Source organism: Argopecten irradians, chromosome 7 (assembly GCF_041381155.1).
Source record: "Argopecten irradians isolate NY chromosome 7, Ai_NY, whole genome shotgun sequence".
NCBI lineage: Eukaryota > Metazoa > Mollusca > Bivalvia > Pectinida > Pectinidae > Argopecten > Argopecten irradians.
Genome location: NC_091140.1, coordinates 44,276,351 through 44,294,748, shown reverse-complemented (window position 1 = coordinate 44,294,748; position 18,398 = coordinate 44,276,351). Strand labels below are relative to the sequence as shown.

Below are 18,398 nucleotides of genomic sequence, written 5' to 3'. Positions count from 1 at the left end.
CTACTCAGGCTAAGAAACATCATCATCTTGGTAATGTAATGTATATCGGCATAAAACACTCATAATAATAGTATTATCGATTGAATTTCTCTCAAAATAGTTCGGAGTTGTAAAGATACTTTTTTTTCAACAGCATTTTTCATTTGTAAGGATCGTGATTGGATGAATTCAAAGATAACTGAACGATCAAGAACACGCAATAGGTTAGGGATGTATTGATATTGCTCAAAGATCTCATTATGACATCCAAGTAGCTTTGGTGAAATATGGACTCAGAAGCAAGATACACTATCGATAAGATTCTTGATAGACTTAAACAAATATTAATTTTTGTTCTTTTTTTTCTTTTGAACCTGCTGTCCTCATTGCAAGACCGTAAAAGGGCTAATTTGGCATAATTTCTATTCGCAGTAACTGACAAACATCTCCCCTGACACCTGCCTGAGATGAACCGTAATTTGTAAAAATGGTTGTTGCTGCTCCTGCTAAGCGTTAAATACAACGCATGCAGGGAGTGGAACGACTGGTTCAGTCATTGACGGTATATTATGACCGGATCGGGTTTACTTATTCCGTGTCTCTGAAGGCTGGTGTCGGTGATATAACACTATAAACAGGGTCATTCCTATCTTACAACGCTACAAAACACGAAAATACTCCAGTCTCACATAACATGCAACCATTTCACACACGCGTCACCACGCATATATGCGAGTTCGTCCTTACATGACTTTAGCAGTTTATAGGACGTTTAGCTAATCATCCAAACTACTACCAATAAAATATAAAATAAAAATCCAGCATTTTCAGAGCGCAAATTTGAATTTCGTCTCCTTTGTTTTAGATGTTCATCGATGTTAACAAGACTTTTGGAAGTCACTCATGTTAGTATAGAATTGTCCTTTTGTTTCTTTCTCTTTCACAAGTAGGAGGTTGATGACTGCTATTAAAAAGCTTTTAAGTACACTTTTTTATGAATTGACGACATGGATATAGATATGCATTTGGTATCCACTAAATGTGCAGAAAATAATAGAATAAAAAGATTGATTTGGCAATATTGAAACTTATCGATAAAATATACTATCGTTTAAAGCGAAGCATATTTTACTACATGACTTGATGACATTTTTCAATAAAATGTAATGTTTTTGCATTTTATACGATAATTGCATTGACATTTAAAAATACACTTATTGTAATGTACCAATGACATTTTTTATGAATACGATACGACATATACATAACGCTAACGATACTCTATGTTATAATATTAATCATCATTGAAGGTTATCCTGTACGTTACGCCCAAATCCATCATCATAATTTTCCATGTTAATGTCGAAATGCTTAACTTCTGTTACCATTGCAGAAGTCTTTAAAGTAAAATGAACGCCGAAGGAAATCTTAATCAATACGGGGGTTTCGAGATCCCTAAACGACGTCGATTATTCTGAACTTCAGGTTATTATGACGTCACGAAACTCACATCAAATGAAGACGTCATAGTCACCGGATGATGGGACTTATCGATGGTAAATTGTACTTTACCCACGTCGTTTTGTGATCTCGAAACCCCCGTATCATGCAAACCCTTAACATGCTGCACAAGTTCGATTTTTTTAAATAAAGACAGATTATATTTATATTGTACAAATATATATACATAAAACGTTTAGACTACAGATGATATATATAAAATAGCCTATTGCAAAATGAGGAGTGTTGATAACATTTTGAACAATATATTGGTATATCGTTTACTTTATACCTGTCTTTAAATTTCAGCTGTAGCTGTAGGATTAATAGAAATATTGATTGTCGGATGACAAACATAAAACAATACTGATACTTCAAAGATTCTCTAATTCTGACAGTTTACCTGGTTATTTATATGAAAAATTAAGAGTAACTTTCCCCTTTAATTTTAAGATCTGAATTAAGATTTAGTAACATATTTAGGTAAAAATGCCATGGGGATCTCGTGTGAACTTCCTATTAATTAATTAATTAATTAATTACATTGTAAATCGTTTTATATTAATTACACTATTTGTCATGTAGTGCTAGATTTTTCTCGTTAAACATGACATATAATTATCACAGGTTGCATAATACACCCTTCGTGGTAAGCAAAAAAATATTTCTGATTTAAATTAACGAGATACCAATCAGTTTCTCTTGATGTTTCTGTCTCTCTTTGTGATAATAACCTGTATAACTGGTGTGGGATAACTACAGAATCGTGCACGCGCCATCGATAGAGTTATCACTCTACCCACACATCGTATCATTTTAATGGAGTCATTTATTGGATCGTTGTCGTGGTGTACATCACGCCATACGGTACTTACATTGGGCCAGAGTGTCCTTATAATGGTTCCTGGAGATTACGCAGCGTACTCATTGATACACTTGATCAATATCGAGGATATTTTTCCTTCAATGGTGTTCGCAAATCCTATTGCAAGGCTATATTGTGTAGGTAAATGAATTTTACGGCTTTCTGCTTGCCTTTGTCTGATATATAGAAAAGGCACATTTCGAACGTTGATCGTTATGTAATTTCTGACGGGAAACCCAGAGTGTGTTTTTCCAGTACGTTTGATTTTGGTTAAAGAAATCATATTTTAGTTTATTTCACCCGCAGTTGAAATCCCGACTTAGATTCTATAGTTCTCGGTTCAATATTCATTGACTTCGGTTTGGTAAATTATCGGTAGGCCATAAAAAGGAAAATGTTTCACCAGTTTACCTGAGATCAGTTAGTTTCAAAAACATTTATCAGAAGTTCAGCTATTTTTTACTATGGTGCCAGATCAGGGTAAATCAGTACTCTCAATCTTACCTTCTTATTTCCTTATGCTGTACAATTGTTAATATTCGCGGGGATTTTAATTTTACGAAGTTCGGTGTTTTTTTCCAAATTTAGTACCTCGCGAAATTGAACAAAATCATGATTTTACGTTTAACAGCCTGATCTGTGAATACCACTGGTAAAAGATGATTGGCGAAAATGTACACCGCAAAAAAGTTTTTTATATCCGTGAAACGTGAAATTCAACAAACTTACAGTATGTCAATCAGAATTTAAATATATTTCATTTTATGTAATTTGATTTTCTATCTAAAATGAACCCGCCAAATTTTATAAACTGCACTCCGCTTACTAATCATATTTACGACGTACAATAGGTTTTTGTAGACAGCTTTATGACCGCATGATCATATTAATTGTGTGTTCCAATCCCGATTGCCTTAGAGAGAGGATTTTGAATAGAGTTTGGAAACCACTCCACCTGTGGTTGCTATAGTCTCAATAATACAATGGTCGGTGCGGTGTTTGTAAATCCTTAGATATTAATTCCACGTGAATAAAGATTAGTATTATGTATGAAGCGCAAATCGCATTTACGAACAGTATATTACTTTATCAACCGCGAAAAATAGTACTACATATACAAATGCATGATTCCAGAAAGAGTGTTTCATGTAAATACTCGGAAATATGTTGAAAATAACGCGAAATATAATATACGAGGAAATAGAGTGCTTTACAGTTTCTTAGATGTATCTGGGTCTAGTTTCATTTAAATTCCTTATCTTTAAGGAATTTCTTAACTTCAAATTATCCATCGGAAAGCATTACGGAAGTTAAGGAAAACCCCTTAAGTTAAGGAGCATTCCTTAAAATTTGAAATGCTTTCCTATGGAGAATTTTAAGTTAAGGAATGATCATGAAACTGAACCCTGATAATTTATTTATATTTAAGACGTTTAACTTCATATTTTGTAAGTTAATACCGTTGCTTTATTTTTACAAACCTTATTGACAATTAGCGAGAAATGAAATATCGACATGTTTGAGCTCCTTTATTTTCCATACATAAAAATTAAAAATACTACAATATTGGTGTCATATAATAAACTATTCAACGCAGTGATAAAGATTTTCCCTGTAATACGTTATAAATGAAACATAAAACTCCATGACTGTAAAATCACGGCAAATAGGCAGTTATGTAACGTTAACGTTGTTTAGAATCGAAATTCACTATTCACAATATGTAATGACATTTATGCCAGCTATAACACTAAGGTGTGTAATATAATGTCAAGCACATGACGTAGATAGAACACGTGTCGTCCGTGTAAGTGACATGATGCTGGAATATATAATAATAACACTGAATTTACCCGTTCTGTCGTTGTAATTTTGCCACCGGCAATTAAGTCCTGGACATCAATCCCGGGCGTGTGTCAAACTGTAATAATGGCTGACATGGGTTCCCTTGTGAGATGCAAGGAACAATTAGGGATTTTTATATTGCACACCTGAAGGTTCTTTCTAACTCGCAGGTACATTTAGATTTCCCAACGGTCCCCAGGTCTGCTCTATCTGTGTCCCAAACGTTTACGATTCTCATACAAGACGACGTTTGGCGATGGAAGGCCTCGAGCTATAGTTGAGAGGCAGAAGTGTTTACATGGACGGGTCGATGGTGTGTGTCAATAACAGTCAGGCTATGTAACAAACATAATCTAATACATCTCCCTTACTTCCTGTTCGTCCCCACATGGCCAGGACTTCCAGACAATAGAAAGGATAGTACAGAATTTCACTGATGTGTATACCTGAATGTTTGCAAGGAACAACCCGCAGTGATGTAGGGCGGATACAAACGTTTCCGTGATCTGACAGCATCATTCTGCCTACTGTATCTCCAGAATATGTAACAGCAAAACCACGAGTTTATATACCAGCATGAGTTAATGATGTCCAATTGTCAATCCAAATTATATATTATAGAACAAATGACATTGCTGTTTTTGTTTGCGTGTCGTAAACATGCTGATAACTGGTATTGATGAAGCGGATATGTACACTGTAACCAGCGGAGAAGCTGATTGACAACACTTTGCATTAGACTGTTCAAACTATACACCAACAAATCTCACGTAGAGTGACATTCTGCCTGAGTAAAACTCATCATACTCAAAATAATGCGGCAGCCACACATGGAAATGGATTATTAGAATAACGAGTAGAAGGTATTATGGTATAATGTCAACACGTGGATTATGGTATAAACGTTTGGAGCGTAATGGATTATTATATATATTGATGTGATATCACCGACCGACAAAAGACAAACAGTCGTATACCATGAGCTGACGGAGAATGTCTTTTTTATCCAGTATTGGTTCTCGTACGAGAGCGGTTAGGTCTGTATACTTATCAACAGGACGAAAGGGTCGACAGATTAGAGGAACCAAGGAACTTCTCCTGCCAGAGGTAATCTGCTCAGTCTGTTATAATTTTCGTATGTCTCTCTTCGAAGAGTTTTCTTTATTCTTTTACAAGAGTTGATTATTGTGTATTTGTCTCGTAGATTATTCGCTGTGGGCTGAAACAACAACAGTTACATTTAATTTTCAAATATTACTAGGCACCCGTTACGTTGTATTCTTATGTGTTGCTAAATGTTGTTTATTTGAATACAATTTGTGAAACATCCAAAGTCTTGTACATTGTAAGATAATTTCTCTAACGTACATTTGTCCTGTTCATTTCTCAATAAATGATAAGTTAGTCAGGTTCATTTTTTCAATAAATGATATAACAACAATTTCTGTACACCTACGTGCAATTTCTAAATAAGACTGACATACGTAGATGCACAGTTCCTACACGTGTTGCTGTAAACACTTCCATCGATCATAGCAGTGTAACCAGCCACGCTCTCTCTCTCTCTCTCGTTAATAACCCCTAAACTAGCTTATTCTCTATCCTAGCTTGATACATACGATAAACACAGATAATAGAAGTGGAGAGAGACCAGCAAAATTTCCCACCATTTCTCTAAAATGATGCTGGTGTAAAAATCGATGTTTCGCGGTCACAAGGTGGATTCCATTCTGGTTTATTCGAAAAACGACGTAGGTTAAGAGATTGGAGACGACTCGGTTTCATTTATTATAGACGTGGATACGCAACAGGGATTGCATAATAATGGTAATTCATTTGGCGAATACAGTTTATGTATATAAACGACAATGCGTATACGTAATTTCATCATAGTAACAATTACTATGTATTACCGTACTCGTTCTAGATTTGATGAGGGCTTCAGGACGAAAACCTCTACTGATAATACAAAATCTCAGTACGGTTACAGGTATGTATAAAACTAATGTTCATTTAGACTTATATTCTATTTTAGTAAACGAGGCAACGAAAAGTTTCTTAGTCAATTTGTCTTTGAAAATCTCATAGAATTTTACTCATTCTAACGTTACCAAAACAACTTCCTCATAGAATATTGAAAAGAATAGTCATATTATGATATTTACATTCGGTATCCAGATCATTCTTATACGTGCGTCCATATGCAGTGACATTAGTGTTTGCCTCGTTATTGTTAATTAAATTATTTCAATTAATTTTCGAATAATGCTATATTTTGCTTAATATAGGTTCATATAGTTTAATTATGAAACACAACCTTGCAATTGACAACGGATGAAGAGATACAAAGCCTTTGTTTTAACCGCCATCTTTTGTCAAACATGTAGGAGTGTAGTATTATGGAGTCTTGGTACACATAGTTCACACGGAGGTTTGATTTTGTCTCTTAGCTTGGCTTTCATGTTTAACGACCATCTCCTTGGTTTTTTTTCTCTGTGTGTGATGTTGCTATGCTAAAACCAAACATAGAAACATTTCATTTCTGTTTTTCCTACAGCTGAATCTGTCATCATTGACTCCCGACAAGTCATACCCTATTGGTATTGATCACTGTTTGCTGAATAAAGTATTTTTTATTCGAGACGACTGGAAATATAGCTCGTCTCGCTGTCAGGATGTGAATGACATTTAGATCCTCTATGTTTCCCTCAAGAGAAATGTGACAGTATATGAAATATTCTAGATGACTTCCTTCATTTGACAGCTTTATCAGAGATAACTCGAGCATGTAAATGATAACTTACTGTTATTAGAAGTATTTGAAAAAAGCAAACGTCCACCATCATTTATTATATATATTATCATTTGTCAGGGAATGTAAAAATGTACCCGCGGATACCTGAGTGACATTTTAATAGCCGATGTGTACACATTTTTTTCTTACGAAGACCCAATGCACGTTTTCATTGTACATGTATCTGTTGTACAAACAGTGTAAATGCACTACATGGATTGCATGCTATGGAGGTGAAATTGTAACGGAAATGATGATGCCAAAAATTTGAAAATAGCAATTAATGAAATATAAAAATACAGCGAAATGCTTTCATTTCACTTTGCTTTATATTTTTGATATATTGGCGATTTGTTTCAAAGCAAAAAATTCAAAAACCCGGCGAGACCTAATACACAGCGACCGTATATATAAACCCTCAACCCAGTGCAGCGGGAATTTAAGACCCTGCAAATAAATTTCAGATACGAAAACGGGAAATTGTTGACTGCTAATTTGTACTACCAACACAAATACCGTCTTGCATTTTCCGTTCCTTTCTTCGGTTTTACACTTATATCTGAATCATTGTAACAAGTACTTGTTCCTACGCCAATGTATTGTGCAATATAAACGGCGTTTTTATTGTATCGTGTTTATTGATTATACTTGTTGGCAGTGGGTTTTCGTGACATATCATTGCTGGGATCATTCGGTTCAATATGTCATCAGTTCCAATTAATATCAGTGCCGTGCACGATTTAGGATGAATAATGCCAACTCTGATTCCTGTGTTAATTTACTTGCATCACGAGAAACGGGTCGTGTACACGTGAAAACTACGTTAATATCATAAACATCATCATATTAGAATATACACATAAGTAGTATGTATGCGTCTACGTCCACACTGGCACAATGATAACAAAAAAATTAATGGGCATGAATAAGGTCATCCTAAGGTAGGCTGACTTAGGATTTATTACTTATGTTCTATTGAAAAAGAGGGCCAATGTGGGGGTTATCATTGGTTTATGTACCTGGACATGTATGCTTTATATAATGTATAAATGTATAATTGTGCATCTGTGTGGACATTTAACACAGAAATGAATTTTAATTCAAGTGGACGATACTGTACCTTTTCCCCAACACAATAAGGTTAAAGTTATATTTGCCGTAATTTTCATACTCACGAATCAAGACGATGTTTTAATATGTTAAAGGTTACCAACATTTTGAGAATTACAGTACTATCAATATAGGTTTTAATTTTACAAGTACAAATAAGAGCTGAAAATGATTTTTGACAGTACTGCCAATATTTATTATATTTACATCGATAATAAAGTGAAATAAGTACATGCGGTCAGGACACGAAGTAAAGGGTTTCATTTCACATTTTTATCGTGTTATTAGTAATTGTAAAGTGATTTCTGCAAGTTTGTTTCCATCTTAACATACATAAGGCATAAAAACATCAATTTTACAGTATATTATTTATTATTATATACTTTCTGTGTTGTAACCAACATTTTATATGGCATCTGAAACTGTTTGAATGATTTTTATAGCTTAATTCATTAAAACGTATGGTTTTCAGTAGTTTACTGAAGATAAAATAACATGACAAAATTTTAGTCTAGACAATCCGTCAAATATGTAAGAAGAGACCGACAGTCGCCATGTGAAGACCGACAATGCAACAATGCGCCATGCGACAGCAAGATAATGAGCCATGTGAAGAGCGACAATACGCCATGCGACAAACACACTGCAATATTGTGACATGGCCGAAACCAGCAACCATAGGTCACAATGACAGGTTTATTTCCTATGTAATCTGCAATGTGATGTATTTTTAGGCGGGAATTGATGACCGTCCTTAAAATGTAATGTTATTTGTTCTTTTTACGTCCTAATTAAGAGCATATCGCTTCCGAAATACAATTTATCTCTCGTTTGCTATCGGAGTTGATGTCGTTACAATGTGTTTTACAAGTGATTTTAAAATAAATATAAAAACGTTCTTTTTCTGATAAATCATTTCGTCCTATTGCTTGATCTAATTTATCTGATATTATCAATCATATTTCACAATTCACCATTTGAACATATGTATTAACATAACCAAACATATTTCAAAATAAAAAAAAGAAATGTAGCTTTTAGTGGAAATCGAACTCTGAATCATCGAATTATTTTACGGAGACCCAATGAAAATCATATTTAGGATTGTTCTGATTTTCAATTCCTACACTGTCTATATGATCTAAATCAGAATATTTTATCAACTACGTTATTCTCATTTTACTTTACGAGAGCATCAAAAAACATTTTTTAGGAATATGATAAAAGTTGAATTTTACTACAAAGAATATAACGATTTGTTTCTCTGATATGCTATATTAAAAGTGGATTTTAGTTGGGGAAATCACCTTCCAAAATTCACAAAAAGCAGGATAGTGCAACTTTGCGGCCGTTTCATTAATTATGTACTGCAATCAACAAAGCAGTTTTTCGCAAATAATATCATTTATATGTTACATATCATATTTTGATATTTATTAGATTTTGAAAATTCTCCCCTTTAGGTCGAAACAGGTCGATATGTTTCATATCTTTTTGGCAAAAGTTTAAATTATCGCAGATATTTCTAAATAATAAATGTTCCCTTTTCTAAGTGTCTTATACCAGTATTCCATACGGAGACTACTTCTGCGATAAGAGTTCTGCTGTTAATGCCTATTGTCAGCATCTTCCTTCTTTGCTTATGAGGCTTGCTATAAATTTGTCAAATATCTAAAAGCAGGCTTTGATGATTAAATAGGAGTCTGCTTTAAAATTCATATTTGAAGTTTTTATTTTCTTGTAGTAATATCGATTTAGAGCGGGAGTTTCGAAGAAATTTCAGTATTTTTTGTTGTTTTACAGATAATTATAATTCCTTTCTGAGAAAACGATATATGTGTGGATTTTTTAATAGGAATTCACACAACACGCGACAGACACATACCTAACATACAGAAAAAAATATATAGCTCAATCAACGTACATAGTGCCTTGTGGTAAGGTATTCTGCATGTTACAGAGTTATCTGCCATTGCGGGTAGGTATTGTTTGTGACGCCATGTGTATGCGGGCGTAACGTCATACTATTCGGAGAAAACGACGTGAATTGCGCTTACAAAAAAGTCGATGTCTATCCGCAAGAGCTAACTATGTAACATGCAAAGACGGAATAAAATTACATTGATCAGAGCTCTCCGTCTCTAGGTCAAGAGTGCGAATGCTATGTGGGACAGTTGCCAGGAACTGGCCGTTGGTCGACGTTTTTTCTCCAAGTAGTTCAGCTCATATGCACCATCTAAACCTGACACATACTTTGTTTACAATGTGACGTTGAAATAATCAAATCAAATGCACATCCTTTAACACAAATAAAAAAAAACAATCTTGAGCTGACACCCATGTACCTACAGGTATTACGGTCATTGTACAGTTTAAGCTTGCACTGAAAAAATCAACCTCTCTAGTAGCTTAGCTATTAGCTATGAGTTGCGTAAAAAATTGAGGTAACTTACACTTATCCTTAAATGTTCTTCTTCCCACTTTCACAGCACCTTTATTACATATTCAAACAGAGGATACTATCAAAACAGCCTTACAATATATGAACATCATCCGTTCAACTTTTTTATGTTATCATCGTAAACGGGACATCGATCGCTATAGATACGTCCTTCGAATTAGTGTTTCAAATTATTTAAACATTCTGTAAGTAATTGTTATTTATTTTCCTTTAAATCAATTACGAGCTTCAAACACCCATCCCACTTTCGTCCATGTAAATATTGCATTTTGTCTTTCTAGTCTGCTATGTGAATCGATAGAAGTGAAAGAGCTTTTGCAAGAACACAAAATGAATTAACAGTGCTATTGTGTAAACCCATTTCTACCTTATCCCAGTGCTTATGCGATGTACAATCAATTTGTATATCTGCGGTTTAATCAAAGAGTAATTGTAATTACATTTCAGTGGTTGTACACATAAATGTAATTGTTCAGCACTTGTAATAGTCGTCTGAAGCATTTAATTGCGTTTGTACTGTAACGAACAATGATTTAAGTGATTAATTGCTGTAGTCAGTTTCACTGCTCAGCGCTGGTCGATGGTTTACTTTGTCCACTTGTAATAGAACAGTGGGGGTAATATCGATATAATCTCACATCTCACACTCTGAATGTTACGTTTTTGTATGATAAATCCTTAATATAGGTTTATTAAGTATATGGTTTCGTTTGATTCAATCTTGAATATGGTTTGTTTAGTAATCTACAAAAAAACTGCAGTACATATAAATGTACATGGATTTGTTTATAACAATATTGGATATGGTTTGTTTAGTACAATCTTGTATATGGTTGTTTTAGTACAATCTTGTATATGGTTGATTTTAGTACAATCTTGTATATGGTTGTTTTAGTACAATCTTGTATATGGTTGATTTTAGTACAATCTTGTATATGATTTGTTTAGTACAATCTTGTATATGGTTGATTTTAGTACAATCTTGTATATGGTTGTTTTAGTACAATCTTGTATATGGTTGATTTTAGTACAATCTTGTATATGGTTGATTTTAGTACAATCTTGTATATGGTTGTTTTTAGTACAATCTTGTATATGGTTTTTTTGTAAATCTTGTATATGGTTGTTTTAGTACAATCTTGTATATGGTTGATTTTAGTACAATCTTGTATATGGTTGTTTTAGTACAATCTTGTATATGGTTGTTTTAGTACAATCTTGTATATGGTTGATTTTAGTACAATCTTGTATATGGTTGTTTTAGTACAATCTTGTATATGGTTGATTTTAGTACAATCTTGTATATGGTTGATTTTAGTACAATCTTGTATATGGTTGTTTTAGTACAATCTTGTATATGGTTGATTTTAGTACAATCTTGTATATGGTTGATTTTAGTACAATCTTGTATATGGTTGATTTTAGTACAATCTTGTATATATTTTGTTTAATACAATCACGGATAGTAATCTTGCTAATGGTCTGTTAAGTACTATCTTGTATATGGTTTCTTGAGTAAACTTTTTGCATATGGTCTGTTTAGTAATCCTGTATATGTTTTTTCAGTTATCTTGTATATGGCTTGTTTTATTAGTACAATATCGTATATGGTTGTGTTTAATACAATCTAGGATATGGTTTCTTTGATACACATTTTGTACATGGTTTTTAAGTGCAATCCTGTATATGATTTGTTTAGTAATCTTTTATATGGTTTGTTTCAAAAATCTTATATGTGGTTTTGTTTAGTGCAATTCGCGTATGGTTCGTTTAGTATCATCTTGTGTATGGTTAATTTAGTGCAGTTTTGTATATTATTTGTTACCATATATATATATATACGGATGAACTTGAGTAGATTGTCTGATGTTATGAAGCTATTGCAAAAAAACAGAGATTATTCATGATAAACAACTTTGCGATTGATAAACAGATTTAAATATAAGTTATAATTATAAAGCTATAATTCATTACACGGTTCACAACATCCCATGAAATTTCATAGGTATTAAGGGACTATTTTATTGCTATTGAATCATTAAGCCGGTATAGTAGTCAATTAGAAGTGACGTTATTCCCTCTATGATGTAATGAAACAATATTAAGCCAAATGAAAAACTCGTTACTAGAAGAATTGAATCAATTTATTATATTGAAATTACACAAAGTGATGCAAAACGAATGCTAAGCTGATTCGTACATGACAATCATCCACATTTAATCTATGATACCATCAATGCAATCTAGAATTAATTGTTTCGTTCACTTGTTGCCTGATTATTTACTCAAATCTTTCTAAGTACTTAAATTTCATCAACGATTTTCTATTTATAATTCTATTTTCTGTTTCCATTAACGCAACTGAAGAATTGAATTCTATTTCCTAACCGGACAAGAAATTCATGATAAATTTAAAGGGATACTGTAGTGGATATTTTCGCGAGTGCTTTATATCGCGATTGAACAAAAAAATACTTTCGTGCTTGTGTTATTTTCGCTATAGACATGAATTCATTTTTTTACTAAATAGTTCATACATTCACAAAATATTATTTGCACTAGACATTTTCGCGATCAAGCGATCTCCGCTTGATTAGCGGAAATTTCCCCTCGTGTAAATTCCCACGTTTACAGTATCTTATTTCGTTATATATCAACTACAATGCTGTTAGATTTAGTCTGTAGGAGGGGTGATACGTCTGGTGTATCTAAAATAATTACCGAAAGAGCTTTACGTAAATGATACTGTCTTTTCTGTCTCGTGTTGTTGGATGTTCCTGGTTTTTACTCTTAGCATCAACCCTCTTGAGGCCAGTAGAGAAACTTGCTTTCTTATCATTACGACTGTCCTTGTATCGACCCCATGAACATTTCGAAGCATATTCAGATGTACATATATGTAGAAAAAGAACTGCCTTCTTTTACTCACAACGTAATACCATTAAGGTTGATATAGATTCTGTTGAAGCTCATTTTTTCAATAAAACAAGTTGTCTTATCTGTTAAATAAGAGTACCAAATACTAAAATACCATCCTTAATAACGTCTAATTGGTTTCTTGTTATATAACCGGTAGGATTTCAGATAGATTTTTCAACGCAGGCCAGGTAATGCAGAGGAGGTCTACGTAAATAAACTGTTATTAGCCTGAATATTAAATCTAATGAACCAAACCAAACCAAAAATGCTATTGCCATTCCTTACACAACACCCGACATGTGTTATTACATGTACGCCCAAAAGTATTTGTTAAACTTTTCATAGTTTTTTGTTTTGCACCAAAATGCTTTAAATAAATCCTTTCATTAGCATTAAGCATTAGCAGGAATTATTGTTTGCTTACCCACACTGAAGCCGTATGTTGTTTACAGAATATTCGAATGTAATTATCTGATGATGGTAACTACTAATGGTAACATCCATTAACACATCTGGTATATTCAGCAGTACAGGGCATAGTTGATCTAATCCTGAAATGGACTATTGTTATCATTTCTGAGTAATGACGTCAAGACCCATTTGAATGCTGGAGGTGCATTGTTGGATTCGTCAGTCAGAATAGCGTAAGTTACATACAAAAGAGTTGTTGATTGGTGCTTTGTTTGAAGACCGTGCTCCCCGGACGAAGGTCTGAAACCATTTTGGATGATTGTATTGCATATATAGCTATCTGTCATATTATATGCGGGGGTGGGAAAGTTATTTATCAAACATTCAGTTTCATATATGATGAGGGAAGGCAGCGGTTAATATAAATTAAGCTGTCGGTTTAACATATCGATTACCATTTAGTTGTTAATATCGATGAAACTGCAACATATTTTGTCGAAAATATACAGTAGAATTCAGGAGGGATGCGGCATGTTTATTTTGAAAAAAAAGTGAATATATAAGTACGAGTTCAAAAAAAACCTTTTTGAAGAGGCTTGAATCTTTTTTGTAAGTTTACCGAGATATAAATCTCGTATTTATAAAAATATATGTATAAACCAATAATCGGATCGCAATTTTACATAAAATTGTGTCATATAGTTAAACCAAATTTCTGTTTACATTTCATCCGGATCTAATTATCAGATACCACAGGTTCTAATTTCACTTCAACAACTTTTGTTTACATGGTGTTATAGTGAAAATAACTGAATAATAGGCAAAGTCTATATAAATTAGATGACAACAAAACTCATGATACTAAACTCGACACCGCACCTTCATAGTATCACGCCCCTAATAACATCAACACCTTATGTAGACGTATGTCGCGTGATAGGTCACATGACCGAACAAGAGATAGTGTTTTGCTCTTCCAAATTACAGAAGGAAATCGACGTGTGATTTTTAATCTGTACTAATGACGACTTCTGTACCATAGAGATTTGCTGAAATTAACTTATACTGAAAGTATTAGTACTATCGTGGTGTGCTGTAGGATATAGCCACGAGAGTTACGGTTTCGTCAAAAACGGTTTTTGTAATTACGAATATTTCATTATAATCTCGTCATTCAGATTTAAAATGCCTCACGAATTTTAGTGAAAACATTTAACAGATGCAAGATATAGTACATGCACCAATCAGTTTCAAAGGGAAAAAGACGAAGATGATTTATCTTAGTTATTTATAGTTATTATAGTCATTTCAAATTACTATAAAACATTACAATAAAACATTAAATAATTATGTCTAACATTCTTTTTATTTTACGAATATATCGATTGTTGTTCAATTTTGGTCAATCACATTCTGTTTTACTTCACAATTTCTACGAGTTGCCTCTCTTACGCCCGTAGAAGACAACCTACATAGAGCCAGCCATACATATTGATTTCTACACTTACTACTAGCCTTCGAATACTTGTACCAATACATGACAAGTTATGGCAGTAAAACGTCACGTAACTATAATTTATTTCGTCATTAGCGGAAATGTTTCCGATCTACAAACGCATGGATTATTCCTACTGTTGTGGTTTGCTTGAAGAATGAATCTGTAAAAAATCAAATTAATCTTAACGAATAGCCTAGAATCGATTATTCGTCTTAGTTTAAATCATGTCGGAAATCGCGTGGGAATTTCTCATCATTTGACATGTGATGTCACAATGTTAACGTAACCGCACAATTCTTATGGGATATTTCCGTGGCGTAGTCGAGTACAAGGAGACACATCATTTTATATAGCATTATATCAAAGAATCAATGTGAAGACGAACCATGGGAAGTCTTGTTTGAAATATAAACGTTTTCTTAAATACTTGATTTGTTAGAAGTAAAACATGCTTGACGATGGGAAATGATTCTAACCAAAAACAAAATGGAATCACATACGAATATTTGGTTCGGTTTAACGTCCCATCACCAGTCAAATGTCATTTACACCCACATTCATACACGAGAGGCCGTCTTTACATGACCCTGGCTGTCAATAGGACGTTAATGTAATCAGACAATCAAACGCCAGTGAACATATGTGTATGTTTGAGAACCTGCGGTATATTTGTGTTTCTTACAAGTATTGTGAAACTCCTGTCCCTTTTATAGTGTAATTTCACTGCTGCATGCGAATATAGAGAGTATACTAGAGAAACACGTACAATTTTTTAATTGAAATTCGGTAAATCGGGAGAAAATATAAACAAAATGTAGACTTGATACTTAACAATCCACAAGATAAGTTCAATCCACCGCTTCCAATACCATTCTTTGCTTGGCAGACGATCACTATATGTCAATTAATTATAATCTGTTCAGATTTCATATAATATTTTATTGACGGTATGGGACATCCTGTCGAGTACTGAGTAAGTCAACCTGACATTAAAGATGCTCCACCGCCGACGAACCATAAACGATACTTATCATTTGAACCATAATTGATGTTTTATCGTGTATATGTATGTCTAATTAACACAAAAAATAAGAAATGATTTATGTTGCTTTTGGTGCATGCGCAATCAGTACTTCATTCAATATAGAATAAAGTGCCACTGAATTTTTTCGGGATGCAAAAAATTATTTTTGGTATTTTCATCTTGAAGTGAAATGAGAAGCTCAAACTTTTCAATGGTGGTAACTTTTGTACTTTAAGTAACTTTTGTAACCGAAGACAAATCACCTGCTCCTGACTTTGATAGAGCAAAAATACCGTTTGTCAGCGGTGGAGCATCTTTAAGGTAAACGGAGTTATTACATAGAGGCTCCCATACGGGTGACTGTTCTTTATCATGTTTATCAAACTCTTATTAGTTAATTTCCATTGTATTCGAAATTTTGAAAATGAACTAACGAGAATTATTAAGATAACAATCACGCGTTGGGACCGTGTGTATCTCATAACTTTAGCTACCGTGTTGTGGTGATCAGTTCTTTCTCGTCACATTCAGGGAATCGTTTCTTGCGCCATACATTGCATAATTAAATATTTTCACCACGAAATATAGTATCCAAACACATAGTCAATATCATGTTGTTTAAAGTTATTTAAAAGCAACAATAAGTTTTAAATGCAATAGAAAATAAAAAAACGCTATAAAAAGTAGTCTTAAGATGAACCGCAAATATGTAATCAAGAGAAAGGACTATGTATGGTTTGGGCCCTTTTTGGCCCCCAAATTCGTCAAAAACTGTTATTTGGTATATCTATTGTTGTAGAATACCTATATAGTATGTCCCTAATTTAATTGTATTGATATTCTTCAAATTTTGCAGCTTCAGTTGCTATGATAACCACTCGAAATATGCATAAATTATGGCATATGGAAAGTTCGGCAATTTTTGATAGGTTTTTATTTTAGAAACCATAAAGCGCATCTTTGAACAAATTTTATACTTCTCCTAAATATGTATAGAAAGTGCAGACATATTCTCAGTAAATATTAAGTCTGTTTAAGGATGCGCACTAAAAATTCATAGACAAAAACTGGCAAAAATTGTCAAAAATTCCACATTTTCATAATTTATGCATATTTTGGATGGTAACCATGGCAAATACATCTGCAAAATTAGAAAACAATCATTATAGTTGAATCAGGGATATACTTAATATTTAAAATACAACATATTAATCACAAAATAACAGGTTTGAAAATTTGAGAGATTTGGGGCAAAAAAAGCCCAAACCATACATAGTCCTTTCGGAAATTGGTTCAGTGTTAAGTGTGACAAATCTTTCATAAACTTGTATTTTTGGAACGTAGTTTCTAATTTGATAAATAAAGGCGTAGTAATTTGTAATAAAAGAAAATTAAAGTTTTATAGATTTAAAAAGTTTCAGCAAGCCATAACATTCCTGACACCGTGTTATAAGAGGTTCTAAGGTATAGTTAATGATGTTTGCTGCAGCGATTGAATGCAGTTCATCGATGGTGAACTTGCGATCAAAGGGTCGTGATGTGAAATATTTACTTATATTATGAATGTCTGTGTGAAGCGCATGATCGATACATGACTATAATTGACGATTCAGGTTTCCTTCGTGACATTATGAGCATTCTGCTGCTGAGGTTGGTCCCTGAGGTATAGTTATATATGTGACCATCATGGTGACATCGTCTGACCAGGATTTCTCTGTGGACATTTGTCTGTATTGCTACCTAGAACCTACACTGTTCTAGACAGTAGTTCATCATTTATAGCGATGACATCATTAGATAAAACACACACATCCATTATAAAGTATCGTCCTTTAACTGTTAGCGCAGTCGCTGTCTGTCTGAACTGTCCTCGAGACCTTTCAACGACCGGAAGTGATTCTTTTGATACATCACTTCCACCGGAAGTTACCACATTGTCTTTTAAAGGTGCTGCTGAGAGTTGCTCGTTAAATTGGCCGATCACACTGAAAG

The 18,398-nt window shown here is 33.5% G+C and overlaps 1 protein-coding gene across 1 annotated transcript in view; it reads left to right on the top strand.

Annotated features, from left to right (window-relative positions):
* Nucleotides 1-4,516: 4,516 nt before the first annotated feature.
* LOC138328571 (transmembrane protein 272-like) overlaps nucleotides 4,517-18,398 on the top strand; it is a 51,061-nt gene continuing 37,179 nt past the window's right edge. The window contains exon 1 of the mRNA XM_069275442.1: nucleotides 4,517-5,296. Within this exon, the coding sequence (XP_069131543.1) occupies nucleotides 5,183-5,296 (114 nt within the window). The 5' untranslated portion in view covers nucleotides 4,517-5,182. The remainder of the gene's footprint in view (nucleotides 5,297-18,398) is intronic.